The sequence below is a fragment of the Rhinopithecus roxellana genome, chromosome 12 (genome assembly GCF_007565055.1).
Source record: "Rhinopithecus roxellana isolate Shanxi Qingling chromosome 12, ASM756505v1, whole genome shotgun sequence".
Lineage (NCBI taxonomy): Eukaryota > Metazoa > Chordata > Mammalia > Primates > Cercopithecidae > Rhinopithecus > Rhinopithecus roxellana.
In genome coordinates this window covers 27174417-27202125 of record NC_044560.1, presented here as the reverse complement: position 1 = coordinate 27202125, position 27709 = coordinate 27174417, and the positions used below count along the sequence as shown (strand labels likewise).

Sequence of the window (27709 nt, the reverse complement as noted above, 5' to 3'; positions counted from 1 at the left end):
CCCAAAGGAAAAAAAGCATTTTATATTCATCTGTATAAACATATCCGCTAAGGCAAACGCAATCCGGGGCCGAGGCTGCTGCGCTGGGCTCGGTGCCTTCTAATTTCTGCAGATTCTAAGGCCAAAAAATAAAACCTCTGCAAGTCCGCATAGCTTCGAGGACTCCTGGGGCATTTTACTAAAATAAAGAGTTATCGAGTTTAAAAAGCAGTGACGCCATTATGACACACACTGAAAGTTGCATAACTGTGGCCTCGAGGGCCACTGACTTGTTTGGACTGAGTGATGGTCACAGTTTCACGACACAGCAACAGACACCACACACAGGCACACATATGTCAGCAAGCACGTGGGAAGCTGTGGCCGAACCGGGCTGGTGGCGTGGGCCTGAACACGGCCTGTCTGGTGCGGGGCACCAGAGGGCTGGGGTCCTCATGCTTCCTCAGAGGGTAGGCATGACAGGCAGGTCGCTGGTGACAAGGTGGTGGACATCACTTGGGGAAGGGTGGCAGGAGAGGGCCGGACAGGGCCCGGCTGCCCACTGCCTGGCGCATGCAAACACACTTAAAGCACTTCTCGGACGCTTCTCAGAGAATCAAGATGAAGCGCTCGTTTCCTTCCCTAGGAAGGTGCCAATTCTTCCTCCCACCCCACTCTCTCCAGAGCCCCCTGGGACCCTCAGGGTGTTCTGCATGGGTGCTAAGGAGCAGTGTCTCCGTCCCCGAGAGCCTTCCCTGCCCATGATCCCACGGCATGCCCAGCAGGGGGTGGGCGTGTGAGGTAGATTGGCACAGCTGCCCCCACACCCTGCCTGGCTGGGCCCCAGAGATCTGGGGGTCTCCAAGTCAGCATGGGGTGCTGGGGGCCTAGGTCCCTTCACCAGAACAGAAGCTCCCCACCCCCTCTCCCATTTCAGTAGATGGAAGAGGCAGAGGTGGAGGAAGAGCCCCTGGGGAGGGGTCCCCTTGTGCCTCCAATAAGCCCCTTGGGTTCCACTCTGTGGGGGCAGCCCTGATTCTATCTCTTCTGCTGTCTCCCAGTCTGGGAAGGGGCTGGCAGGGGGCCCCGGGGGCGGTGCGGTCTGCTGGAGGAGGGCAGGGGTTCCCAGGTCGGGGGGAAGGGGATGGTGGAGGGCAGGCACATGGGGCCGGGAGGGACCTAGGGCCAGGAGCTGGGCCCGGGGCAGTGCTGGAGCAGGTAGCAGGGCAGTCAGGGGTGCAAGAGAGCCCAGGGATTGCCAGGGAGGGCCGGGCCAGGCAGGGAGCCCGTGTTGCGGCCTCGCAAACAGCAGAAGGGAGCGGGGAGGGGCCGGGCCATCTCCGTGAGACCCCTGAACTTGCTCCATTTCACAGACATTTTTAGGTTTTTAGTAGTGGTCCCGTCAGACAGAGGCAAGGATTCAGGCTCAGCCTCCCATGCGCCACCCTTGCCCACCGCGCTGGGGCCGGAGCAGGGTGGTCGGGGGTAGCCCCCGCTACTTAAACGTGGACTGCAGCTCCTTGAAGGCCGCTTTCCGCTGCTTCATCTCCTCCGCCTGCTTCTTCCGTTCCTCCTGCTCCGCCTTGATCTCCTCCTCAAAGCGGCTGGACACGTTGATGGCCTGGACCTGTGGGGGCATGGGGGTGAGAGGGTCAGGGCTGGATGGTGTATGTTCCGGGGAGGGGGGTGTCTCCGTGCTACAGCTGCTTTCTCTTTTTTAATTTTTTTGAGACGGAGTCTCAGTCTGTCGCCCAGGCTGGAGTGCAACAGCGCAATCTCGGCTCACTGCAACCTCCGCCTTCCAGGTTCAAGTGATTCTCATGCCTCAGCCTCTTGAGTAGCTGGGTTTATAGGCGCACTCCACCATGCCAGGCTAATTTTTGTATTTTTAGTAGAGATGGGGTTTCACCATGTTGGCCATGTGGCTGGTCTTAAACTCCTGACCTCAGGTGATCCACCCACCTCAGCCTTCCAAAGTGCTGGGATTACAGGCATGAGCCACTGTGCGCAGCCTTATGGCTGCTTTTCCTGGGGTCCCTTCTGGCTCAGGCTTCTGCTGAGTCCTACCCAGCAACACAAACAGCTTGACCACACCAGCTTTGGCCCTGGGTCAGGCACTTCATTCACCTTCCTGAGCCTCAGTTTCCTCACTAGAACCTGGCACCCAATAACTCTGATCTTATGGAGTTGTCGAGAGGATTGAAAGAGAGAACGTATATTCTGTGGCTGCTGCAGAGCAAGGGTGCTCGAAGGGCATCACTTAAGCTGCTGCCATCCTGATCCTCTGCTTCCTGTCCGGGGAGCCCAGTGACCCACCCAGTTCCACTGATGAACCCTGAAAAGTTCCACCGATGCTCGGAAGCCCAGAGGGAGGTGGGAGGCAGTCCCTGGAAGGAAGGTTCTTGGCTTAGCAAGGAAAGAGAGAAACAAGGCAGGAGAGCTGGGGCCCTGGGTGGGCAGGACCCAGGAGCCACCAAACACAGGTGTCCCTTCCATCTGAGAACTTGCTGAAAGGGGAGGGTATTGTGCATGGCAGGTGGTCTCTGAGCCCCCAGGCTTCCTCCCAGGCTGGAGCTGGTAGGGCAGGTGTCTGCCGGGGACCCTGGAGAACCAGTGCTGTGTTCTCCTGGGCCCTTCCCTGCTAAGGCCCAGTCCTCTGGGTTAGCGGCTCAGTGTGCCAGGACCGGGGCACCTCAAGGTAGTCCCTGTCCCATTTTGAAAAGTACATGTCCCTCACCCATCCTCTGGTGGATGCCAAGGATCTCAGCCAGGAGTGGGAGGGGACAGAAGACAGAGCGTGTGGGCCTGGCCCAACCTGGCAGGGAGTCAGCTCCCATCTTTGCAGCCTCAGCAGGGACGGGAAGGGGACGTATTAACTTCGGGCCGACCCAGGGTCCCACTGTCCTGGAGTGTGGGTCAGGGCACCCCTCGGGCTCCTCACCTTGGCCTCAAAGAAGCTCTTGGCCCCCTTGACGCCCTCACTGGAGACGTCGATCTCGGAGAGGCGGGCCAGCACGCACAGCCCGCTGTCCTCCTGGAGCTCCCCGGCCGCTGCCTTGCGGAAGATCAGAAGGAACTGCAGTGGGGAGAGAGGCGCGCGGTGTCAGGGAGGGAGGGAAGGAGGGGAGCCGGAGTCCCTGGCCACACCCAGGCCCCAGCCTCAGGCCTCCCCTGCAGAGAAGGACTGGGAGGCAGTGAGCTGGGTCTTGCCCCTTGGTGCTCCTGTGCTCCCCCTCACTGGGCCTCTGCCCATCTGTACGATGGAAGGTGACTCATGTACCCACCCAGGATGCTGGGCTTCTGCAGCCCTGCCCCACCCACACCAGCTCCCGACGACGCGGCCTCAGCCTACCTCTTACCTCTGTCTCCCACTGTTCCCCCGTGAACCTACTCTGTGTTCGATATACTGAATCCTGAAGGTGTCATGACAGAATGAGGGAGCCTCCGAGACAGTAAAAGACATGCCCCAAGTCTCAGCACCTAAAAGTGTCAAAGGGATTCAAACCCTGCTCTCTAACTCTAAGCTGTTACCCTGCACTGCCCACACCTCCCTCCCAGGCACTCACACTGCCCCACGTGCTCCTGCCACCTCTCTCCTTCCCTGCATCCTTCATGCTTCCTGCCAGGCCTCCTGGGCCCCACTTGGGCCTCGAGTCCCCACACCTAACCCTGTGCCGCCTGGGGTCCGGTATCGTTGCTGTCTGGCTTGGGGCCTCCATTTCCTTCCTTGCAAAACAGGCTTGCCCCAGCTCCTGTCTCGGAGTGAGATCCTGGGCATGAAGTCGCCCAGTGCTGTGGCCCTCTTCCTCGGCGTCACAGCTCTGATTTCCCTCTGTGGTGTCTCCCCCTCTACACTTCCAGGAAGGAACCTTCCAGCACAGGGCCTTTCTTTACCCCAGAGCCTGCACAGGGTCAAGTATACAGAAATCGCTCAATATAAGCTCCCTATGTGAAGGAAGCCATGTCCCTCTCTCCTCTTCCTCCCTGAAAGGACCTCACAATCCTCTCTGGTGCCCGCTCTAACAGGCCCTCTGAAGCCTCACTCAGCCAAGTAGCAGCTGCTCACGGCTGCTGTTCAATAGCGATGCCATTCATTCATTGACAAAGGGTGGGGGTTGGTCTCTCCCGGGCCACCAGGTCCTCAGGTGAAGCCCCTGGTTGGGCTTACCTCCCGGAAGCTCAGCTTGCTGTCAAAGTCCTCATCCACCTCCTTGATCATGTTTTTCAGGCCCAGGTGGGTCTGAGGGGCCCCAAGTTTCTCCATCATGAGCTTTAGCTCCATCAGGTCAATGAAGCCATCCCGCCCAGCATCATACCTGCAGACACAAAAAGACAGGACATCTTGGCACTGGCTCAGTCAGAGAGGCTGCAGGCTTGAGTGCAAGGAGACTGGGGGACCAGAGGGCATCTCCCACCAATCATATCATCCTGTCACTGCCGGAAGGTCCTCAGTCCAGGCAGAAGACCCATATGTGGCTCAGCTCCTGATTGGTTACCTCTGATGACGGGGAACTCACCACAGGGCCTGGCAGCCTCTTGCACGTAGAATAGCACTAACTTCTGGACAAGCCTGAGGCACAAGGAAGCTGAAATGACAGCCTCCGTGTGCTGACTGTGATGGCCCAGACAGTGAGAAGGAATTCTCTCTTTTTTTTTTTTTTGAGACAGAGTCTTATTCTGTTTTCTAGGCTGAAGAGCGATGGCTCAATCTCGGCTCATTGCAACCTCCAACTTGCGAGTTCAAGCGATTGTCCTGCCTCAGCCTCTCGAGTAGCTGGGACTACAGGCGTGCACCACCACACAGCTAACTTTTGTATTTTTAGCAGATTCAGGGTTTCACCGTGCTGACCGGGCTGGTCTTGAACTCCTGACTTCAAGTGATCCACCCACCTTGGCCTCCCAAAGTACTGGGATGACAGGAGTAAGCCACCGTGCCCAGCTGAGAAGGAATTCTCAATACCATGGCAGGGTGGATCAGGCTCTGAGCTGAGCACTCAGCACCTCCATGACCAGCTGGCTTACTGGCATCTCCATGGGCACTTGGGGGACATCTCACCCCCACCCTAGATGGTAGAACCTTGCAGACAAGGGGATGGTTTCTCAACCTCAGACCTTAAACAATCTGGACAGAATAAATCCTTACCGTAGGGGCTGTCTTGTGCATTGTGGGAGGTTTCTAGTAGCAGCCCTCCTGAGTTGTGACAGCGAAAAATGTCTCCCAGACATTGTCAGATGTCCCCAGGGGGGAAAAAGCATTCCCAGTTGAGAAGCACTGGAATGGGGGATGTGACGTGGGTGTGGAAGGTGCCCTCTTTCCATGTGATAAATGACTCTTCTTACTCAGCACCCTCTGTACTGGGGGGTCCCCCCTCTGTACTCATGCCCCCCCCACCAGCTTACCCTAGGTACTGGGAAGGAGGTTAAAAAGCACACAGTAGGTGCTCAAAAATGTGGAATGAAGAAATAAGACATGAATAAATGAAGGGGTATCTAAGGCTGGGTCTCTGCCTTTGTCGAGGGCACAGAGCAGGAGGGGGGCAGGGGGCAGGGCCAAGTGGCAGGAGGCGGCCTGGGTGTGTTCAGGGAAGTGTGGCGCAGTGCCTGCTGGGAGTGGCGGAGACTGCGGGGCGGTGGGGAAGCCGGGAACAAGCACCGGGCGATAGAGATGCCTCCCCTCCGCCCTGCACACTCAGCTTCTCTTTTTTCTACCACCACAACCTGGCAGAGACAGGGATGGGGCTGGAGGCAAGTCCCTCTTGACTGGCTTCTGTGTAGTAAGAGCCTAGGTGGTCTCTCTGCCTGTTCCCTGGCTGGGAAGGCACCACTGGTTGCTGGAGCACACAGCCTGGTGAAAGAGGGCGAGGCGCTGTTTGCCCAGCTGGGCTCTCTTACCAACCAAACACCTGCCCTGCCGGTCTCTGGGAACAGCGTGGGAGGAAGACAAGCTGGGGGCTGGGGAGAGAGATCCTTGAGTTGGTAAAATGGGCTTTTCTTTTTTTCTTTTTTTTTTTTGAGACGGGTGTTGCTGTGTTGCCCAGGCACGATCACAGCTTACTGCAGCCTCTACCTCCTGGTCTGAAGTGATCCTCCCACCTCAGCCTTCCAAGTAGCTGGGACTGCAGGTGCATGCTACCATGCCTGGCCAATTTGTGTATTTTTTTGTAGAGATGGGGTGTCAGTATGTTGTTCAGGCTGGTCTCGAACTCCTGGGCTCGAGCAATCCTCCCACTCAGCCTCCTAGAGTGCTGGGATGACAGGCGTGCGTCACTTTGCCCAGTCAAAATGCTTTTTTCTACACCTAAAGAAGCCTTATGCAGTCCCCAAGGCCTTCAGCTGGCTGGATGACAGTGCTGGTGACAGCAGCGCAACACAGGGGCCTGTGTCCCAGAACCCTATGTCCTGGGCGCTTGAGCTTTTGCATGACGATGTCTCATTTGTGCACCTTCTTCCCAGCTCCCTTCGCCTTCTCTAGTTAGGTGTACTTTAAACACCTAATAGCAACCAGGTACTGAAATCTGTCTTTATGCAGGGAACTGCTTACTTTACTTAATCCTCCTAATGACCTTAGTTTACAACCAAGGCTCAGAGAGGTTAAGTGACCCACCCACAGTCACACAGCAGTAAGGAGGGAGCTGGGTTTCCAGACTAGGTCCGCTGGACTCATAAATTTGCACATTTGCTCTGTACCCAGCCCCTCCCCCACATGTCCTGGGGCCGCTGCAGAACACAGACAGCTGCCTGGAGCGCGAGGGGAGCATTTGTGCGAGGGGTATAAATAGTTCACTAGCCAGTGAGTCAGTGGTTGGAAGTGACACAGCACAGAAAAGATGGGTCTTGGGAGCCCTGGAGGGAACACAGGGTCCTGGGGCCTTCTGCCCCACTGATGGGTGAGGACTGGGGTGGAGGCGGATGGACCAGTGGCCCGTGTGGGCAGTGGCCACCTCTGTGGCAGTAGAAGGTGTGGGACTCAGAGGGTCAGGCAGGCCAAAGCTGCTGCAGTCCAGCCTCTACCTGGAGCTGGAGGGGCTCTGGGGGGCACAGTGGAGGTCCTTCCTGTCATCTCTGGACTTTGTTTGCTGCCTGGGAGAGGGCTGGGCAGGTGCCACATGACCACGGCGCTGTGCAGGGGCACCTGGTGAGGGACTCAGTCTTTCCTGAGCCAAGTCAGGAGGACTCCCCTCCTCAGTGCCCCCCAGGAAAGCAAAGCCCCTGACACTTTCTGACCTTGGGCTCCCATGGAGGTCAGTGATGACAGTCGGGCTCTGGAGACAAATTGCCTGGGCTCCTGAGCCACAAAATGCAGCATCTCTTAAGCTGGGGTGCATGTGCCCCCCAGGGGACATCTGGCAATGTCTACAGATGTTTTTGGTTGTCATACCTGGGGCGGGGGGTGCCGGTGGTATCTGGTGGGTGGAGGCCAGGGAAGCTCCATAGCCCCACAGAGTGGCCCCACCACAAAGAATGACCTGGCCGGCCTGGCACCGTGGCTCATGCCTGTGATCCCAGCACTTTGGGAGGCTGAGGCGGGCAGATCATGAGGTCAGGAGATCAAGACCATCTGGGCCAACATGGTGAAACCCCGTCTCTATTAAAAATACACAAATTAGCTGGGCATGTTGGCAGGCGCCTGTAATCCCTGCTACTTGGGAGGGGGAGGCAGGAGAATGGCTTAAACACAGGAGGAGGAGGTTGCAGTGAGCTGAGATTGTGCCACTGCACTCCAGCCTGGGTGACAAAGCGAGACTCTGCCTTAAAAAAAAAAGGAATGACCTGGCCCCAAGTGCCAGTGGTGCTGAGGCTGAGAACCCTGCTGCTGAGAACCCTCTCTCATGGGCCACTGTGAGGAATGACTGAGCCCATCCCTGTCAAGCACTCAGCACAGCTCCCAGAGCACAGAGCTAGCTGCATAAATGGCAGTCGCCGCCACTAAAACAAGATTGAATCACCTTCACGAACCTCCTGACGGGACAGCACTTTCTCTTTACAACCCCTGTGCTCAGCAATCCTCCAGGTCTGGATTAGATCAGGAGGGCTGTTATCGGTGGGGCCACCAGCCCCCTAATCAGCAGGTCAGGGGTTCACGTCCCAGCCCCTGGGTCCCACGTGCCTCTCCCTGAGCCCCAGTTTTATTTATTGCTCAAGTGCATGGGTTTCTTCTGCAGCCAGGGGCAGCTCAGTTTCAGAGGAAGTGCAGATAAAGTGTCCAAACTTGGATGGAAACGTGGGCTGTGGATCCTTCTGTCTTTGGCAGCTCCCAGGCCTGGCTGGGCCGCAGCTCAAACCACGATTTGAACGGCCGCCTCTATCAATCACAGGCCAATCAATTACTGGGGCTGGGCTCCATCCAGGGCAGGCTCTGGCCCCCAGGGGGACAATATAGGGGCTGGCTGTGGTGCCAAAGAATCCATCACCAACAGGAGGTGACTGGGGCTGCAAGAGGCCAGGTGCTGGGGTGGGAGGTAAAGCCCCCAGAGGTAGCCATGGAGGAGGCCATTCCCAAGAGACTCCTGGAGAGTGGCCATCTGCCCGGTGCCCTGGGCTCTGATGTGGTCTAGTGAAGGGGATCAGCCAGGTTCCAGTCAAGGTCAACCTGATTGAAGATGGCCTTGAGGGTTTGTGGTTACGTCAACTGTGCTGAGACTGACCTGGGTCCAAACCCCAGCTCTGCCACCTGCTGGAAGAGTAACCCTGGTCAAGTCACCTAACCCCACAGACCTGTTTCCTCATCTACATCATGGATATCAAAGAACTCATCTCAGGATGGAGGCAAGGATTAAAAGAGACGATATAAGCAGACTCTTAGCACAGAGCCTGGTCCACAGGAAGCACTTTATACACACCTAGTATGATACTAAAAACCAGTTATTATTATTCCTATCATCTACCTTTAAGATTATTAAAGAGTAAATGAGGCTGGACGCGGTGGCTCACGCCTATAATGCCAGCACTTTGAGAGGCTGAGGTGGGAGGATCACTAGAGCCCAGGAGTTTCAGACCAGCTTGGGCAAGACAGGGAGACCACATCTCAATAAAAAAATAAAGGGCCGGGCACGGTGGCTCACGCCTGTAATCCCAGCACTTTGGGAGGCTGAGGCAGGCAGATCATGAGGTCAGGAGTTCAAGGCCAGCTTTATCAACATGGTAAAACCCTGTCTCTACTGAAAATATAAAAATTAGCCAGGCATGGTGGCGTGCACCTGTAATTCCAGCTACTCAGGAGGCTGAGGCATGAGAATTGCTTGAACCCAGGAGGTAGAGGTTGCAGTGAGCTGAGATTGTGCCACTCCAGCCTGCGTGACAAAGTGAGACACTGTCTCAAATAAATAAATAAACAAATAAAAAATAGCTGGGCATGGTAGTGTATGCCTCTGGTCTCAGCTACTAGGTAGGCTGTTGTGGGAGGATCACTTTAGCCCTGGAGGTTGAGGCTGCAGTGAGCCCTGATTGAGCCACTGCTTTTTAGCCTGGGCAACAGAGTGAGACTGTTTTAAAAAAAACAAACAAAAAAGAGAAAATGAAAACGAGATTACAGATATAAAATGCCTGGCTCATAGCGCGTCCTTAAAACCTGTTAATTTTATCATCATCATAACAGTAGTTGTTACATTGGGAAGTTTGTGTGTGTCACATATACACATCATATACTTCACACATACAATATAAAAAGGGTGATGATATTAGAAATAATGTTAAAAAACACACTGGCCTCTGCCACAGGCTCCAGTCCTGATTGGTGGTACAGGGCTGGGAGGCAGGGCTTGTGGTGGCTTGGCCTGGAGGCAGGGGTGGATATGACGACCCAGGGGATCCCTCCAGCATGAGCTCTCCTCTGAAGGCCTCACTTCTCCCCTACTAGGCCTGACGCAAAGCCCCAGCAGGGAGGTGGGAAGACAGACGGCCGCTGGACAGAGCCCTTGAACAGGGAGAGAGGAGACTCAGGGAGCGAGGAACCTTCCCTTGGGGTTGGAGGGAAGTGATGAAGGGGCTACTCTCACGGTGCCGGTGTGTATGTGTGGGGGGTGGGGGACAACTGGCAGCACAGGAGAGAACGAGGTTCCACGATGGCTGGAAACAGGCATCTCCAGGGCTAGGGGCCTCTCACCCACCAGCCCTTCTCCCTGAGCTGGAACTGAGGTTGCAGGTGATCCTCGCAAGATCCACCCAGACAGCCTGGTCTACCCGTTTTCCATTACATAGGGAAACTGGGGCCCAGAGTGGGCAGTGACCGACCCAGGGTCACACAGCCAGCAGACTGCAGGATTTCAACAGCTGGAAGTTTTTCTCCTCCCTGGCCCCCTCTCTTTTTCCTGGTCCCATGGAGGGTCCCACATTCTCAAGCTTGAAGGGCCAGCGGAGGCTGGACTGAGAGCCCAGCGTGGTGCCTGTTTGGGAAGGCCAATGCCATTCAGCAGGACTGGCAGAAAGCACCCAGCCTGAGAACTCAGCACTTTTCTCCAGCACCGGAGGGAGGCTGTGGGGCCTGGCACTGTGCCTGCATTCCTATCTGCCTCCCCCTGAATTGTTCTTGCCAGGAAGGGCTCAGCAGCTAGCTGCGCCCTGGATGCTGGGAACGAAATCCCCACCCATCCCCCTCTTGAAAGCGGAGAAACCGGTTACCTCCCAGGACAACCCTTCCCCTTTGGGGTAAGCATGGTCCCCAGCTGGTTGCTTCCCTGCCCCTGCCTCTCTCCCAGTTCTGATAACTAGGGGATCACAGGGGTAGGCAGTGGAGGCGTCAACCATGCATAGTGCAGACGTCCCAGCCTTGCACCCAGGCGAGCCACACGTCATAACCTATCATCATTCCTGGCTGCTCTGCTGGGCGCTTGCTATGTGCCAGGCGCAATGCCAGGTGTTTCGCATCAGATTCTCACAAGAAGTCCATGAAGCGGCATGAACATTCCTATTTAACCGACAAGGAGATGAGGCCAGAGGGGAAGCCACTTGGCCAGGTCATAGGTGACAGGGGTGTCGATGGGCTGTGAACCAGGCCTGATCAAACACATGCACTCTTAACGACTGTGCTATGCCCTGATGCCTATGGGTGCACAGCAGTGAACTTCAGGGTTGGAAGGGATATTGGAGGCCATCTTATTCAGTCCTTCCTGAAAATCAGATTCCTGATGTAGTTCTTTGTTTAGTGCCTTGAATACCTCTGAGGGCAGGAAGCTCATTGCTTGTCTAAGGGAGCCCATCTTGGCTTTGGAACTATTAGAAACTTGCGCCTCGGCCAGGTGCAGTGGCTCATGCCTGTAATCTCAGCACTTTGGGGGCTGAGGTGAGCGGATCACTTGAGGTCAGGAGTTCGAGACCAGCCTGACCAACATGGTGAAACTCTGTCTCTACTAAGAATACAAGAATTAGATGGGTGTGGTAGTGCAGGCCTGTAATCCCAACTACTAGGGAGGCTGAGGCAGGAGAATTGCTTGAACCCGGGAAGTGGAGGCTGGAGGGAGCCAAGATTATGCCACTGCACTCTAGCTTGGGTGACAGAGCAAGACTGTCTCAAAAAAAAAAAAAAGAAAGAAAAAGAAAGTAAGTTGCTCCTCATGTAGGTCCCCCGAGCTGTGCTGCAGATTCTAATGGCAGAAGGAAGCAGAGTCATCGCAGCCACTGCACCTGGGAAGGTGGGAGCACAGGGCACCCCAACTCAGTCTCTCCTGACTCCCATCCCAGGCTTTGCTGATGGCCCCTCTGGGCATGCGGGTCCCAGGAAGACAGACAACTGGACGGGGTGGGTGTTGGGTATGGGCTCAGGAGCCCTCAGGCCCCCCTGGCTTCCCCAGTTCCTGCACGTCCCCACCCCTAGACTGCCTGACTCATACGGGGAAAGCCCAGCGCTCACCACTTCCTCTAGTCCTATCTGGGAATCTCACACTTGATCTGTTGCCCTGGGTCAGCTAAGCAGGGTATGGGGTAGGGGAAGAAAGAGAGAGAGAGAGACGGAGAGACAGATAGATAGAGAGAGAGCACACAAGTGTGGCACTCGGGGCTCCCCTGTGGAAGATAAAGAGGGAGACACCACGCAATTTGCTGGGGGGGCTGTCAGGGCTCAAGGGCATCATAACCTGGAGTTCAACAACATCTCACCACACCTGTGGCATTCCCTGCCAGCCGCCCCCTTTCACTTCTTGCTCTTCATAATCATTATTGTTATGATAGTGATTATAAAGAATTTTTTTGAATGCCTAATATTAATATAACCCAGTGTTTATAATGTAACTTAATCTTTACTCCATTCATCTTATCCTCTTACAGCTTAGACAAAGTCACCTGCCTAAGGATAACCTTAGGTCAACCTCAGGAAGCGGTGGGGAGACGGCTGTGCGGGGGCCTGAGCTGCGGCTTAGCACTTCTTAAACGTCAGTGGGCACACCTGGTGAAGCTGGTGACAGTGCAGATTATGGGCCGGGCGTGGTGGCTCATGCCTGTAATCCCTGCACTTTGGGAGGATGAGGTGGGAGGGTGGCTTGGAATCAGGAGTTTGAGACCAGTCTGAGCAACATAATGAGACCCCCATCTCTACAAAAATAAAAAAAAAAAAAATAGCCAAATGTGGTGGCATGTGCCTAGAGTCCCAGCTACTCAGGAGGCTGAGGTGGGAGGATCACTTAAGCCCATGAAGTTGAGGCTGCAGTGAGCTATGATCGTATCACTGCATTCCATCTGGGTAACAGAGCAAGACCCTGTCTCAAAAAAAACATAGATCACAGTCTGGTAAATCTGGGGTGGAACCTGCGGGTCTGCATTTCTTTTTTTTTTTTTTTTTTTTTTTTTTTTTGAGACAGAGTCTTGCTCTGTCGCCCAGGCTGGAGTGCAGTGGCCGGATCTCAGCTCACTGCAAGCTCCGCCTCCCGGGTTCACGCCATTCTCCTGCCTCAGCCTCCTGAGTAGCTGGGACTACAGGCGCCCGCCAGGTCGCCCGGCTAGTTTTTTGTATTTTTAGTAGAGACGGGGTTTCACCATGTTAGCCAGGATGGTCTTGATCTCCTGACCTCGTGATCCGCCCGTCTCGGCCTCCCAAAGTGCTGGGATTACAGGCTTGAGCCACCGCGCCCGGCCGCGGGTCTGCATTTCTAACACACTCCAGGGCGGTGTTGCTGCTGGTGTTTGGGCAACTGTAAGGGTTCAGAGTTGGGAGCCAGGGAGGCCCAGGTTCAAATTCTGCTTCTGCCCCTCACTAGCTGTGCGACTTTGGACAAGTCACGTAACCCTTCTGAAAGCCTAGTCTCCTTAACTGTGAAATGGGCGAGGACGATGTTGCAGGATACAAAAGGACTGAATGGGAGGCAAAGCGCCTGGTTTGAAGCATCTGATGGCTCAGGACTCCCCAGGTGGCCCGGCTCCCATCTGGCCACACCTTTCTGGCACTGACCCCTGCTTCTCTGCTGTCCTTGAAAAGCGGAAGTCAGCCAAGGAGAAGGCTGCCCGGCAGTCAGGGGAACTCAGCTGCTCCAGGGTGTGGGGACCTTCCCTGCAGAGGCTGCAAAGTGACTGCCTCTGCTGGCGGGGCTGGCCTTGTAGAAAGGACCTCTGACATCCCCTGAGGCAGCAAGGCCTGCTGTCCTAGAGCCTAGACTCTCGCAGTGGAAGCCAGTCCAAGCCACCCAGGCCTTGGACCCTGGGGGCGTGGAGGAGAGCAAGGAGGCCAAAAAAGAGAAGGCAGGAAGGGTGGACCAAAGAGGAACCAAAAGTCCTGGGTGGGGGTGTGGGGGAAGGGGAGGTGACTCAGACACTGATGCAGAGGGGAAGTGGGAGGAACGGAGTAAGGGCCGAGGCCGGGAAATCCTCCCTCCCCAGGGGTGCAGGACATTCTCCCCACCCACTGACCCTAAGCTGCAGGTGAAGGACCCCACCTCTCCACCTCTCTAAGGCTCTGGGAGGCTCCCCCAAGCCCCAGCCACAAACACAGCTTCACTTGGCCTCCAGGGGCTCCTTGCAGGAGGATCCGGTTCTAATCCTGTCACTGTCAGTTCATACAATCTTAGACAAGTGATAATTGCCTTGAGCCTCAGTCTCCTCATCTGTCAAATGGGGATAAAAATGATAGTACTAGGCTGGGAGCGGTGGCTCATGTCTGTAATCCCAGCACTTTGGGAGGCTGAGGCAGGCAGATCACTTGAGGTCAGGAGTTCGAGACCAGCCTGGCCAACACGGTGAAACCCCGTCTCTACTCAAAAATACAAAAATTAGCCAGGTGTGGTGGTGTGTGCCTATAGTCCCAGCTACTTAGAGGCTGAAGCAGGAGAATCACTTGAACCCAGGAGGCGGAGGCTGCAGTGAGCCAAGATCACGCCACAGGTACTTCAGCCTTGGCGGCAGAGTGAGACTCCATCTCAAAAAAAAGAAAGGAAAACAAAGACAGTATCAATCTCATTGTGCTGGTGTGAGAATTCAGCTCCGTTCTCTAAATAATATACATAGGCTCCTCCAGGAATGGCTAGAACTAGTGGCTCTGTTTAACAAGGAGGGGGCACAGAGGCAGGGGGCTGGCTGCAAAGAGAACTTCAGCATGGTGTGATGCATGAGAGCTTTTGGTTCTCATGGCAGAAATAAAGAAAGAAACCTTCCATTGCTAGCCCTGTGGGTGCATCCTCTCTACCCCTAAATCTCTACACGTTTGTTCTATATAAGACTGTAAGCCTCCTGAGGGCAGGAACTTGATTCATTTAATTCTCTGGATCTTGTAGCGCAAAAACTTAATAACATATCTGTTGGAAGACTGATCACATGCGTGAACCTTGCATTTTTCAAAAACATCATCTATCATGCAAACAGCCCAGATACCATGATGGGCTCTTAACAAAGACCCAGAGCTTTTTTATACCTAATCCTCAGAACTTTACCAGGTAGGTTTTTAAGCCCCTGGGGAAACCGAGGCTCAGAGAAGCTGAGTTGTCTGCCTGGAGCAACCCAGCTGGGTGGTGGCAGACGGGAATCCCTGTTGTGCACCCTCCAGAGCTGTTGTTTGCTCTCCCCTTTTTTGTGCCACCTGCCTTTCCTGTAACTAGGTGATAATGAATTCATTTTTCTCTTCTTTTTATCAAAGCCATATGTAGCTGTCAATCAGAGTGGCTGTTCAGCAGGAGAGAAGGAGGGCTCTAACCTTGGGTCCTGTCACTAGGGCCCAAAGCAAAGGGTGGTCAACAACCTGGCAGGCCGGAAGTTCCACTGGTGGTTAAGTGGAGGCAGCCAGTGGGTGTTGTGGAGCTGGCTCTGAGCCAGCCACAATGACCAATGCCAGGGCCCTGTGAGGGGCCCAGGAGAGGGTGTATGCTGAGCTGGGGATGGCGGTGACAGTCATTTAGTAACGACTTGCTCTGTGCCAAGCACTGGGCTAAGCGCCGTACCCAATCCTGTGAGGTGGGTCCCCTGTCCTCCCTGTTCCAGGGTGAGGAACAGAAGCTCAGAAGGGCTCCAGGGCCCACAGCTGGATTCAAACCCAGGGCTGCAGACTCCAGAGGCCCTGCCGACTGTGTCCAGGAAGGGCTCCTGGGAGAGGTGTGTCTCTGGAGGTGGAGGGTGGAGAGGAAGTCGGGATGCTTCCAGAGCTTGTGCAGGGAAGAGTTGGCCAGAAGGAAAGGAAAGCCTACCTCTCTGATGCAAGGTATCCTGAGATGAAGTGGCTGGGGACGAGGGTGGGGACAGGGCCTGCAAGGCTGGGCTAGGCAGGACACAGGGATCTAGGGCATCGTCCTCAGATTCCACAGCAGGTTCAGAATTACACGGCTGCATACCTTTCTGGCAGGTCTCGACTTACAAAACCCTCCAGAGCACCACCTAGTCTGTTGTCAGCACCCCCAAGGCTCTCCAGGGCCATTCTATTTGCCTCTCTGACAGGAGGGTTCCAGAGCCAGCCCTGGAGGAGCAAAGAGAGGGAGGCAGCAGCTGGGAGATCAGAGGTGCTGGACGTAGCCTGAGGCCGCACGGGGAGGGGGCCGGGGAGTCCTGGCTGCCGGGGCCAGGGAGACACAGGGCCTCCTCGTGCTGTGCCTCACACTGGGCCAGAACTCTAAATGTCTCATGTCCTCTGAGCCCCACCTTGAGACACCGGGACCACTCTCCTCACCATACAAGGTTTCAGCCTCACTGAAAACCTCTCTGTAACGCGAGCAAGTCACCGCCACACCTTTCTGGGTCTTGGTTCCCTCTTCTGTAAAACGGGGAGAGGGGTTGGAGTCAACCCTCCAGGTCTCTCTCAGGGGGAAGCTGAATGACTCTAGATGTGAGACCAGTGATGGCTGAGAGTCTCCTTTCCCCCTGTCCCCTCTCTTCCCCATCGATCTCCAGCCTCGGGAAGTAGCTGCTGAATCAACATAGATGGGTGGACCAGAAGGCCCTGGAAGGCAGTTCCAACATCCAGAAGCACTCAGGACCCCTCAGACATACGCAGGTCAGGGCTGAAGGACCTTTGGGGGTCATCAGGGATAGCCTGCCCCTTTTACAGGTGGGTAAGACTGAGGCCCAGGGAGGACATGCAGACTAGGACAGAGGCCCAGCTTCCTTGCTCCTGGCCCCCAAGGAAAGGCCGGCTCCCATTCTCCTGCTGACCTCATGGTCTCCTGCCTTCTGCTCTGGTGACTGGCTTCCCAGGAGGGCAGGCTCCCCTCCTCCCTGGCCTCTGCTCTCCCCAGAGCCCTAGCTCTGATGCCCTGGCTATGATCCGGGGACCCTGCTTGGACCCAGGAGGCTGCAGCCCCACTCGGACAGCGGAAGCAGAACAGGGGTTTTGTCTTCCACGAGAGTCCGTCTGTTGGCAGCGGGGTTGGGCTCGGTTGGCACAGTGAAGCCTTGTTTCCTTGAATACACAATCTGCAGCTTTCCACCCTTACCCGGGCCCTGACGGGCGGCACTTGCTTCCCTAGAGGTTTAGCTTCCTGGCCCCTGCCTGCCCCATCAGCCCTCCCCAAAAACTGGCAAGCAGTGCTGGCACCAAGAGGTAGCTTGGAGGGGTCCAGGTTCCCTCAGTCTCCCTCAGAGTACCTCTCATCAAATTAGAAACAGCCTATGTAAAAAAAAAGTGAGTTTGCTGTGTAGATGAAGCTTGCAGACTGTTCCTTCAGCCGCATGCCACTTCCAACCATACTGCAGCCTCCCAAGTCCCGCTCATTTGAAGTGTCTGGGTTCTCCCAGAACAGCTCCACCTTTGTTTTGGTGGCCAGTGGGCAGGGAAGCTATGGAAGCCCAGGAGAAGGCAGGCTCTGGAGGAAAGGAGAGACTGTGGCTGGAGGTGGGGACATGAGTGGACAATCCGCCAGGAACATAGAAGCAGGTGTTAGAGGTTTTCCAACATGAAAGCAGATGTCTGTGATGGGAAACCCAGAAGTAGAAGAACCCAGGATTTGGAGTCCCAGACCTGGGTGTGAATCCAGGCTCTAGCATTTTCTAGCTGTGTGGTCTTGGCAAGTTATTTGAGACTCCTTGTCTGCATAAAGGTGACGAAGAGCTCTGTGTCACGGGGCTGTTTGAAGGACCTGGTGAGTGCCTCAGCACTATCAGCACAGGGATCTCTGTAGTGTCTGAATCAGCTCTGCACTCCCCGATGGAGGCAGTGACAGACACTGATCCATACCCACCCCTGCATCTGCCCACCCCAGGAGTGTGCAAGCTACTCTTCCAGGAAGCCTGGAAATCCTGCTCTCCCAATCTCGCCAGTCTTCGGCTGGGAAGAAACTTTAGAAGAACTCCAACCAAACACCCTGGAGTCAAGGAGGTGGGCGCCCTGGGATTTTCTCAAAGAGGTTCAGAGGGGCCGGGGGTCAAGGACTTGATGTTCCCCCAGAAGGACCTTGGGAAAGTATGGGACTCCTCAGTCACCCCCAACTGGGAACCAGAAATCCTTCCCCCTGCCTTGGGGCCAAATGCAGAAGCTGCTGCAAGCTGTCCTGAGCAGGGGAGAGCCTTTCTCAAACTGTGTGGTTGCTAAACACCCCTTCCTGGGCTTCCGGCTTGATGTCTGGGCACTGACAGCTGCATATGGTGAGGTCTGCCCCCACCTCCTGCCCAGCCAAGGGGGAGCCGGCCTTGCATTGCTTCCTTGGCCTTGGGCTGCCTGTGCCGGGTGGGCTAGACCTCCTGGCTCACCCCCAAGACTCAGCCTCAAGCCAATTCTATCCCCTTCCAGAACCACTCCCGACCAGCACCCAGATTGTGGAACAGAGGTTGTTCCCTCTCCAGGAGCCAGGGGCAGGGGGACAGGGAACAGGAGGTGGGGAAAGGTACCAAAGGGAGGGGCACTGGCACCTTCCCCACCCCCTGGGCACACACATGGTTGGGAGAGAGTGGCTGTGCATCTTAGATCCAACAGAGTGGGACCCAGGGATGGGCCGGAGGGAGCTGGACCTTCTCTCTCTAGCCCCTCCACAGAGACATTTAGACTTTTTTGTGGGGGGACGGGGGGATGAGTCCACAGGCCTGGGGGTGCCCATCTACCCTGGTGAGGGCACAGCACGTGGAATCTGATGGAATAAAGGGTAGGTATGGGGGTAACAGGGCAAGTCACATAGGAAGGGGCCCCTTTTGACTAGGGTGGGTGTGGGACATCGGGGGTTCCTGTGGGGAGGGAAGGGGATATATGGAGTGGGGAGGAGAGATGGGGGCCTTGTGACAGAAGCAGGTGAGCAGTGACTGCAAGCTGCTGGGTGCAGGGGGGTGGGGCGGGCAGGAGGAGGAGGGAGGCCTTCCAAGCCCAGAGGGGACTCGGCCCACAGGGACGACTGGAGTGAGGTTTACACGCCTGCAGAGGGGGAACAGGGGCCGAGGGGTCCGTTCCTAGGGAGATCACTTGTGAGTGAAGGATTTGGGTCCTTTTTAATGAGTGGGTGGAGATGGAAAGGGCAAGTCTTGCCCCCAGTTTGCTGGTAGATGCTAAATAACTGGAGAGGAAGTTGGGGGAATCCCTGCCCAGAACCCACCTTGAAGGAGACCTGAGATCAGGAGAGGAAATGAAAAGACCTTAAGGAAAGGAATGTGGTTGGCATGTGGTGTCCAGGGGCACTGGGGTGGGTGTCTTTGGCCAGCGTGTGTTGGGGTGGGGGTGGGGAACGCGAGCAGCTGGGATGGGGGAAGGAAGGCCGCTGGGTCCTCAGCCTTGGTGTGTGCCTTGCGGGGTGGTGGAGAAGCGCCACTAACAGGGTGGGGGGCCGGGGACCCACACGTGTGGTAGTGGGGGTGGGGCTCGCGGGGCCTGGCGATTATCTGGAAGGAGGTTCGGGGTCCCCCACTCTGTGGGCGCGTCTATGGTGTACCGGAGGCAGCACAAATACGAGTCACCGCCGCGTGCCAGGGGCCGGGGGGCCCCCAGACTAACGTGCGTGGTGGGATGCCGGGTCTCGATCTGGAAGGGGCCGCGGGGTCCCCAACCCCGGTGCGTCTGGGTTCGGGGAAGCTTGGCTGACTGCTGGGGTCCCGGGTCGGCGCGGGATCCGGGGATCGGGAGGTTCGGGGTCCGATACCGGGTAGTGGGGCGGGCGGGGGGCCGGGTCGCGCGGGCACTCACTGCTTGAACATCTTCTCCATGTCCTTGATCTGCTTCCTGGAGAACTCCTTGAACTCGGTGTAGGGGTTGAAGACGCGGCGGCTGGGCGACTGGGGCTCGCCGATGCCCTGGTTGAGGTCGGCGCGCCGCAGCAGCTTGGCGCTCAGCTCGCAGTCCGCGCTGCCCAGCGCCTCGGCCGCCTCGTCGGGCGCCCCCGCCGCCGCCGCCGCCGCCCCGTTCAGCCCGGGTTGCTCCGGGGTCTCGCCGCCGCCCTCGCCCTCCATCTGCAGCCGCCGGCTCAGCTTGGTGGCCAGCTCGTCCGTGGCCATGGTGGCCCGCACGGCACTCGCCTTGACCGGGCCCCTGCTCTCAGCGCAGCGCCGCCGGCCGCGCTCTTCCTCTTCCTGACACTCCCCGGGCCAGGCACCGCCCCCGAAGGTGGGACTTGGGCCCTGGCGGGGACCGCGCGCCCCGCCCCCGCCCCCGCCCCCAGGCCCGGACCCGCGCGGCGTGCGCGTGATCGCTCCCGGCAGCCGGGGGTCGAGTGTACTCTGCCCGCCCCGCCCGCTGTCGTCTGCCCCCCGCGAGGCTGGGGAGGGCGACGGAAAGCCATGGCCCTCTTGGTGCCCACTGTAGCAGCTGAGCGAGAGGGGTCCGGCTGGGGGCCGGGGCCGGGCGGGAAGGAAGAGGGCTCCTCCCCCGCGGCTTGGGTGAGGAGCGGGGCTTGCCGGGGGCCAGGGGGGCGAGGAGGGGTGCCGCCCCACCCCCTTCTCCGGAATCCCCACGCCGTGAAGTCATAATCCTGTATCTGTGACACCCTGTCGGTTGCTATGGAGACGACTCGCTGTTAAACACTGGCGTTCTCAATGAGGGTTGCAGGGGTTCCGAGGCGGACCTGAGGAGCACAAACCCCTGTTTAGGGTGAACCGTGGCGGGCGCCGCTGGCCTCTTGGAAGAGGACAGACTAGCAGCTGCGAGGGAGATGGGGCTGGGCTTCACCCCTAAAAGGGCCCCTGGAGACAGCGGGTGAGGGACAGGGGAAGGGGCTGGTGGTCCTCTCTCCCGAGGCCCCGCACCATCACACAGATGACTTGGCAGAATAGCTGCTGGGCCAGTGTTGTCGCCTGTGACTGTACTTTAGGGAAACTGACAGGGAGATCCTGATGTCGCCATTTTGATGGGGTCACCAGAGGAGAGATGTCCTCTCCAAAGGCTCCTGGACAGGGCTAGGGAAAAAGTTCAGATAATAAGTATCTCTGTGGTCTGGGCTGTCACCTCACAACTGCACAACTCTGGACCTTCAGCATCAGAACCACTGGGGCCTAGGTTAATAATACAGATTCCGGGGCTCCAATTTGGACAGACAAAACTGATCTTTGGGGTGGGATCCAGGAATCTACATGTAAACAAGCACCCAGTGGAGTTCTGCTCACTGAAATTTGAGAATCTCTGATTTAGAAGGACTATGCTCTGTGCATGTTCTCTGAAATGTTAGGTCAATCAGGACCCCTCTACTGAAACTGCTCCAACCAGCCAAGGTGCAGAGAAAAGATGCATGCAGGGCCCCCAAACCAGTGTGCTCTGGAGGCAGGGAGCCCTCGAGAATGTAAAGCCAGCAAGCTGTTACAGAGTGATTTGCACAGAACAGACACTCAGTTGATATTTGTCAATTTGCTCTGTTTAAGAACATTGCTGAATTAATTTAAAAGGTATTTTTAAAAGAATGAAATTTGGCCGGGCGCGGTGGCTCAAGCCTGTAATCCCAGCACTTTGGGAGGCCGAGACGGGCAGATCACGAGGTCAGGAGTTCGAGACCATCCTGGCTAACACGGTGAAACCCCGTCTCTACTAAAAAATACAAAAAGCTAGCCGGGCGAGGTGGCTGGCGCCTGTAGTCCCAGCTACTCGGGAGGCTGAGGCAGGAGAATGGCTTGAACCCGGGAGGCGGAGCTTGCAGTGAGCTGAGATCCGGCCACTGCACTCCAGTCCGGGTGACAGAGCGAGACTCCGTCTCAAAAAAAAAAAAAAAAAAAAAAAAAAGAATGAAATTGAGGAAAAAACCTTCAAGGTTCAGAAAATGTGAAGTTCTCATTTACTTGTTTAAAAATTGTTTTTGAGTCCAATAAAGATGCTTAGCTTAAATGATTTTTTTTTTTTAATCTCAGAATTAAGTTTCTCTTAGTTTTGGGCAGTTTGGTCCAGCTATTTGCAAAAGACAGGCTTCCATATCTCCCATATGCAGCCCTGAAGGACCCAACAGAAGCAAATAGTTATTTAAGGAATGTAAAGGACTAGGGACAGGATGCAGATTAAAATGTTTAAGATGATGTCTGCAGATGATGTTTGTAGATGCTTAAGTTTGTTGAATTCTTAGTCTTCCTCACAAAGCAGATAATTTCAAGACTCTGGTGAGCCTCAATTTACTCCAATTTATGATTTCCAATGGTTCTGCATAAAACTGGGTTGCCGTTTTATGAAATTGTTTGCATCTGCTTGACGTGGGCGCAAACTTCACAGTGAGGAGATAATGTGAGGGTTTTGCCTTCTTGCAAAACAACTTACATATATATGTGAAAAAAACTGGGGTTTGGGTTTGAATTATGTGGACTGCCTGTGTGTAGTAAACTCTCTGGTCAGTTACCCATTTGGCTTTGTGTGGACACAGCTCATGGGAGGGAGGGTTGCTTTCCATGACACACAGGTTGGGGGAATTCCTGCTCATTACCTATAGCATCTTGCAGGAGGGCTGCTGAACGCCGGAGCCTTGCAACTGTTAAACTCAGGCAGAGCTCAGGAAATGCTGCCCGGATGGGTGAGTCGTTTTAACACCTCTTGGCTTGATTTTTCTCACAGGTTTTTGGGGTTTGCAGAGCTCTGAGCCTGTGACCACAGGGTGAGACCTCAAGCTGCCCAGTACTGTGGCCCCATTTCAGAGGCCTTGGGCCTGGGCCAGAGATGGATGCTAGGGGCTGTCTTTTACTCGAAGTTTTTTTCTTCATTGGTCATTGGTCATTGGGTTTCAAGAAAAGCACTTTTTTTCAGGAATCAAAGAAGCAGTGATGGAAGGAAAAGCAGAGAAAACCGATGAGCCCTGATTGGAGGTGAAACTTCCAGGAAATATCACTTGCCTCTTGATTAGGGGAAATCATTTTGAGTGACCCTGAATTTTGTGCCCCAAGCATAGATTCTGGCAGAAAGAAATGATCTGGACCGATGACACACTACAGCATTTGGTCATGTGGAAAGAATGATCTTCAGGAAAAATCACACCCTTGGCAAAGGCTTTTTACAGAGGCAAGGGCGAGCCGGCCAATTCTGACAATATTCCAGTGGCAAGGGAGCCAGGCTGACTTAGTCATCATTACTTATGTTTCTTCTCTTCCTCCCACATCTCCCTTGTATAACTGTCTTTTGGGGAGGGGTGAAGTGATAGTAAGAAAAACAACAGCACTTTGAAAAAGGGGTGGGGGGAGAAACAAGAAGGGGAGAAAGAGTTGGGAAGAGCCCTTGAGTGATGGGGAGATGGCACTGGGGACATTCTGGAGCCTGACAGAACTGTGTGGTCCCTCCAGCCTGAGATGCTGGGAAAACAGGAAGGGATTTGGGAGATGGCAGAGATGAAGTTGGCTCACAAAATGCAGGGCTCCCTTAGCACTTCACAAATACCAGCTTACGAATTAATCATTACAAACACTGCACAGTCATCAGGAAACCCTTGATGGATGGAGAAGGATGCACAGAGATCAAAGTTCAGGGGCAGCAGCAATATTCATTTGGGGCAATTGGAGTGAGAGCAGCACGGGGTCACAGCCTGGTTGACCTCAGAGGCTTTCTCATCTCTTGCAAGATTTGGAAGCTATGCAAAAGGTGTAATGGGGAGAGGTGCTGATGTCAGGCATTTATGGGGGGGGCAAAGAGGCAGGACAAAAAGCCAGTGACGATGGGTCAACAGCTGCAGGTAGATCCATTTGCAGGTTATTAGAAACTAACTTATCTATCCAGCTCTCTCTCTCTCTTTTTTTTTTTTTTTTTTTTTGAGATGGAGTCTCGCTCTGTCACCCAGACTGGAGTGCAGTGGTGTGATCTCAGCTCACTGCAACCTCCACCTCCTGGGTTCACGCCATTCTCCTGCCTCAGCCTCCTAAGTAGCTGGGACTACAGGCGCCCGGCACCATGCCCAGCTAATTTTTTTGTAATTTTAGTTGAGATGGGGGGATTCACCGTGTCAGCCAGGATGGTCTCGAACTCCTGACCTTGTGATCCACCCACCTTAGCCTCCCATAGTGCTGGGATTACAGGCGTGAGCCACCACGCCCAGCCCTCCAGCTCTCTTTTTGTGGTTATCTTAGACACTGTGAATCTACTTGAAAACCAAACCGATGGATCCTTCGAGTGAGCTGCAGGTGTCCAATGGGGTGTGTTTTCTGCTTCTAACCGACAGGCAATTCCGTGTGCAAGTTTAACACCCTGATAGGCCCTAGCCTTAACTATGTTTTAAACTCCCAAAAAGTGTTTTTGTGTTTGTGTGCATGTGAGGGAGATACCTTAAAATCCAGTAATGCTGCTTCCACAGTGCTCTCCTGGGTCCCTTCCAAAGATGGTAATAATATGGGCAGCTGGTTTCGATTTTTATACTTGCAACAGCTACTCTGTGAAAACGGTGTGCAGCAACAGCCAGGCAATCCAGACATACTTAGTAAATGTGCTGGGCACTGAGTACTGGTCCTGGAATTCTCCTGGTTGTAGGCGAGCTGGGGGACAGGGAGGTGAGAGCTAGAATCGTCATTCTGAAGTGTGATATTTATTGGACCCCATACTAGGCGACTGATGGAGAGGGGCTACCACTCTTCCAGCTGAACCCCACTCTGCTTGGGACCCAGAGATTATTTTCCATAGCGAAGTGTTCATAAAATATCTGTTACTTCCAACACAACCTCCTGGGGGAAGGGACCTGTCTATCCGTTTCAATTCTGGATCCTCAGCACCCACATCAGGGTACCTGGCCCGAGGTGAGTGCTGTAGAAATAGTTGTTGAATGAATGCACGAAGGCCTGCTCTGCCTGAGGGCTGGAGACAGATTGGGTGTTTTCTGTGTCCCCTCCAGAGCATCCGGTGGCCCAGTTTTAGGTCTCAAGGTCACTGCCAAGAAAGAGAAGCTGTTAAAGTGACACCTTGGTGCACCCACATGACTTAACACAAAAGTTAACAGGAACTCTTCAAAAACAAGCCTCTCAAGTGTCTGTCTCCTGTCTTCCCTGAGGACAGTATCAGTGGCATCAGATAAGGGTTGGGGCTGGGTGACCTGCTGGTCCTCAGCCATCACTGTGGCCCAAAGGTCATTTAAGCAGCTCTCTGCTTAGCAGACAGGCAGAGGAAATAGATGGAAGGTACAGGTAAACACTGCATGTAGCCACCGCAAGGACACCCCAGAGCCTGGGAAACAGACAGGGACATTGTAAAACCAACACATAATGGACCAGTGCAGAGAGAGGCAAAACCAGTCAGAAGAAATAGCATGGTGCCTAGCCCGGGGACACCTGACTCAAGGTATTTTTGTTTGTTTGTTTTGTGTTTTGAGACAGGGTCTCTCTGTGTCACCCAGGCTGGAGTGGAGTGGTACACTCACTGCTCCCTGCAGTCTCAACCTCCCAGGCTTAAGCGATCCGCCTCAGCCTCCTTAGTAGTAGCTGGGACTACAGGTGTGCACCACCACACCCAGTTAATTTTTGTATTTTTTTGTAGAGACGGGGTTTCGCCATGTTGCCCAGGCTGATCTGAAACTCCTAGGCTCAAGCAATCTGCCCGCCTTGGCCTCCCAAAGTGTAGGGATTACAGGCGTGAGGCAACACACCTGGTTGACCTAAGGTATTAACTAAAGAAAGCAGGTGATTCTCAGGGGGGCCTATGAAAGCAGCATGCCTAGAGGAAGGGAACATACCATGAAGGCGTTGTCTTCTGAGACTTAGTACAGGAGAAGCAGGTCTTTTAGACCCAATGACAACACTCCCTAGTGTGCAGATGCTTCTCTCTGACGACAAAAGGCAGTGTGGTTGTGATATTTTATATATACAGTTTTTGTTATTGTTGTTTTTGGGAGAGGGTCTTTGTCACCCAGGCTGGAGTGCAGAGGTAAGAACATGGCTCACTGCAGCCTCAAACACCCAGTTTCAAGCAATCCTCCCACCTCAGCTTCCCGAGTAGCTGTAACTACAGGCATGCACCACCTGGCTAATTTCTCAAATTTTTTTGTAGAGAATGGGTCTCACTGTGTTGGCCACGCTGGTCTCACACTCCTGGGCTTAGGCAATCCTCCTGCCTCGGCCTCCCTCAGTACTGGGGTTACAGGCGTGAACCACTGCACCAAGCCCATATTTTGTTTTTTGTCCACAGTTCCTGGCTTATAACTCCCATGGCCCTTGTTACAGTAAACACGATCTCACTCTCTGACATTCTTCTACCCTCCTTTCACCTGCCCACAGCAGGACTCTAATCTGATTCTGGGTCTAATCTCATTGCAGAGAGGATCCTGCCGGATACCCTGGAGGAAGGAATGCTGCACAGAGAGGCTGAGAAGAATTTGAACAGACAGGCCTTGCTGGGTTTAGAACTCTTCTTGTCCAATCCCATTTTGACACAGTTGTCCATGCTTCAATCATACTTATCCAATGAGGTTTCCATAACAGGCCTGAGAGGACAGGGTTCAGGAGCTTCCAGACAGTTGAGCAGGTGGAGGTTCCTGGAGGGTGGTGTGCCAGGGAGAGTGTGGAAGCTCCGCCCCTTGCCCCATACCTTACCCTATGCATTCCTTCATCTGCTTCCTTTATTTTTTTATTTTTTTTGAGATGGAGTCTCGCTCTTGTTGCCCAGGCTGCAGTGCAATGGCATGCGATCTCGGCCCACTGCAACCTCTGCCTCCCGGGTTCAAGCAATTTTCCTGCCTCAGCCTCCTGAGTAGCTGGGATTGCAGGTACCCATGTATTAGCCACTATGCCCAGGTAATTTTTGTATTTTTAGTAGAGATGGGGTTTCACCATGTTGGCCAGGCTAGTCTTGAACTCCTGACCTCAGGTGATCCACCCACCTCAGCCTCCCAAAGTGCTGGGATTACAGGCGTGAGCCACCGTGCCTGGCCTGTATCCTTTATAATATCTTTTATAAACAACCAATCAGTAAATGTGTTACTCTGACTTCTGTGAGCTGCTCTAGCAAATTAATCAAATCCACAGAGGGGTCATGGGAACCCCAACTTGAAGCCTGTTGGTTAGAAGTTCCAGAGTCCCGGACTTGTGACTGGTGTCTGAAGTGGGCAAGTCTTGGGGACTGAGCCCCCAGCCTGTGGGATCTGATGCTATCTCCATGTAGATAGCAATGGAATTGAACTGGCGGACACCCAGCTGGTGTCTGCTGCAGAGCTCACTGCTTGCTTGGTGGTGGAGAGAAGTCCCCCTCCACATGTGGTCACAGCATCTTCTGTCTGTGTTGATTGCTTTTGGTGTTGATCGAGAGAACAGGAAAAAGCACACTGAATGGTATTCTTTTTCCCCATATTCAAAGTGGTGTAATTGTTAGGAGGTGGGTTTGGAAATCCCAGTGGAGTGACCTTGGCCAAATTACCTTTCTGGCCTCAGTTTCATTGTCTATAAAATGGGATCCTCTCAAGCACTCCTATCTCTTCCTGGAGTGCTTGAGAGGATTCAATGAGAAAATTTATGGAAAGTGTTTACTTCAGTGCATGGCACATAGTAAAAGCTCAAAAAGGTCTCAATGATGAAGATGACAATAATCTTGCTTCTAGGTTGTCATGTGCCAGGCAACAGCTGTGCAGATCCTAATAATCTACTCTGGGTGACAGTTTAACACAGGGGTTGGCAAACGTGGCCCACCTCCTATTTTTATAAATAAAGTTTTATTGAAACATGGCCATGGTCATTCATTTATGTATCATACTGCACTGGTAGAGTTGAGTGGTGGTAATGAGACACCTATGGTCAATAAAGCCCTTTACAGAAGAAAGGATTTACTATTTGGCCCTTTACAGAAAAAGTCTGTCATCCTGTCTTCATTCATTAGTAGACAACCAGCTGGTTCCTGGACTTCCCTGAGGAAAGTGCTATATTAAGCAGTTATGGGTATGAAGTCTGGGCTCCAACACTTGCTCTGTGACCTTGGGCAAGTTACTTACCTACTCTGGGCTCATCATTTTCACAGGTATAACAGGAGTGATGACATGGTGGGGATGAAGTGGGATATTGT

At 54.4% G+C, this 27709-nt stretch overlaps 1 protein-coding gene and 1 long non-coding RNA gene across 2 annotated transcripts; one reads left to right on the top strand and one right to left on the bottom strand.

Moving 5' to 3' along the window:
• Positions 1-19879, bottom strand: EFHD2 (EF-hand domain family member D2). The gene is made up of 4 exons (XM_030942230.1): positions 19478-19879; positions 4148-4295; positions 2921-3055; positions 1-1606 (listed from the first exon to the last, which is right to left on the bottom strand). The coding sequence occupies exons 1-4, from the start codon at positions 19783-19785 to the stop codon at positions 1475-1477; spliced, it is 723 nt and encodes a 240-aa protein (XP_030798090.1). The 5' UTR covers positions 19786-19879; the 3' UTR covers positions 1-1474.
• Positions 15634-26368, top strand: LOC115900712. Its single transcript, XR_004060386.1, has 3 exons — positions 15634-16426; positions 17577-17692; positions 25975-26368. It is a non-coding gene; the product is annotated as an uncharacterized LOC115900712 (long non-coding RNA).
• The last annotated feature ends 1341 nt before the right edge of the window (positions 26369-27709 follow it).

Excerpts from the sequence above, each read along its gene's own strand:
- EFHD2 (XM_030942230.1), bottom strand. The coding sequence starts at position 19,785 with ATGGCCACGGACGAGCTGGCCACCAAGCTGAGCCGGCGGCTGCAGATG. Across the intron at positions 3,056-4,147 it reads GCAAGCTGAGCTTCCGGGAG|TTCCTTCTGATCTTCCGCAA; the intron begins GTAAGCCCAACC and ends TCCCCACTGCAG. Across the intron at positions 1,607-2,920 it reads AGAGCTTCTTTGAGGCCAAG|GTCCAGGCCATCAACGTGTC; the intron begins GTGAGGAGCCCG and ends ATGCCCCCACAG.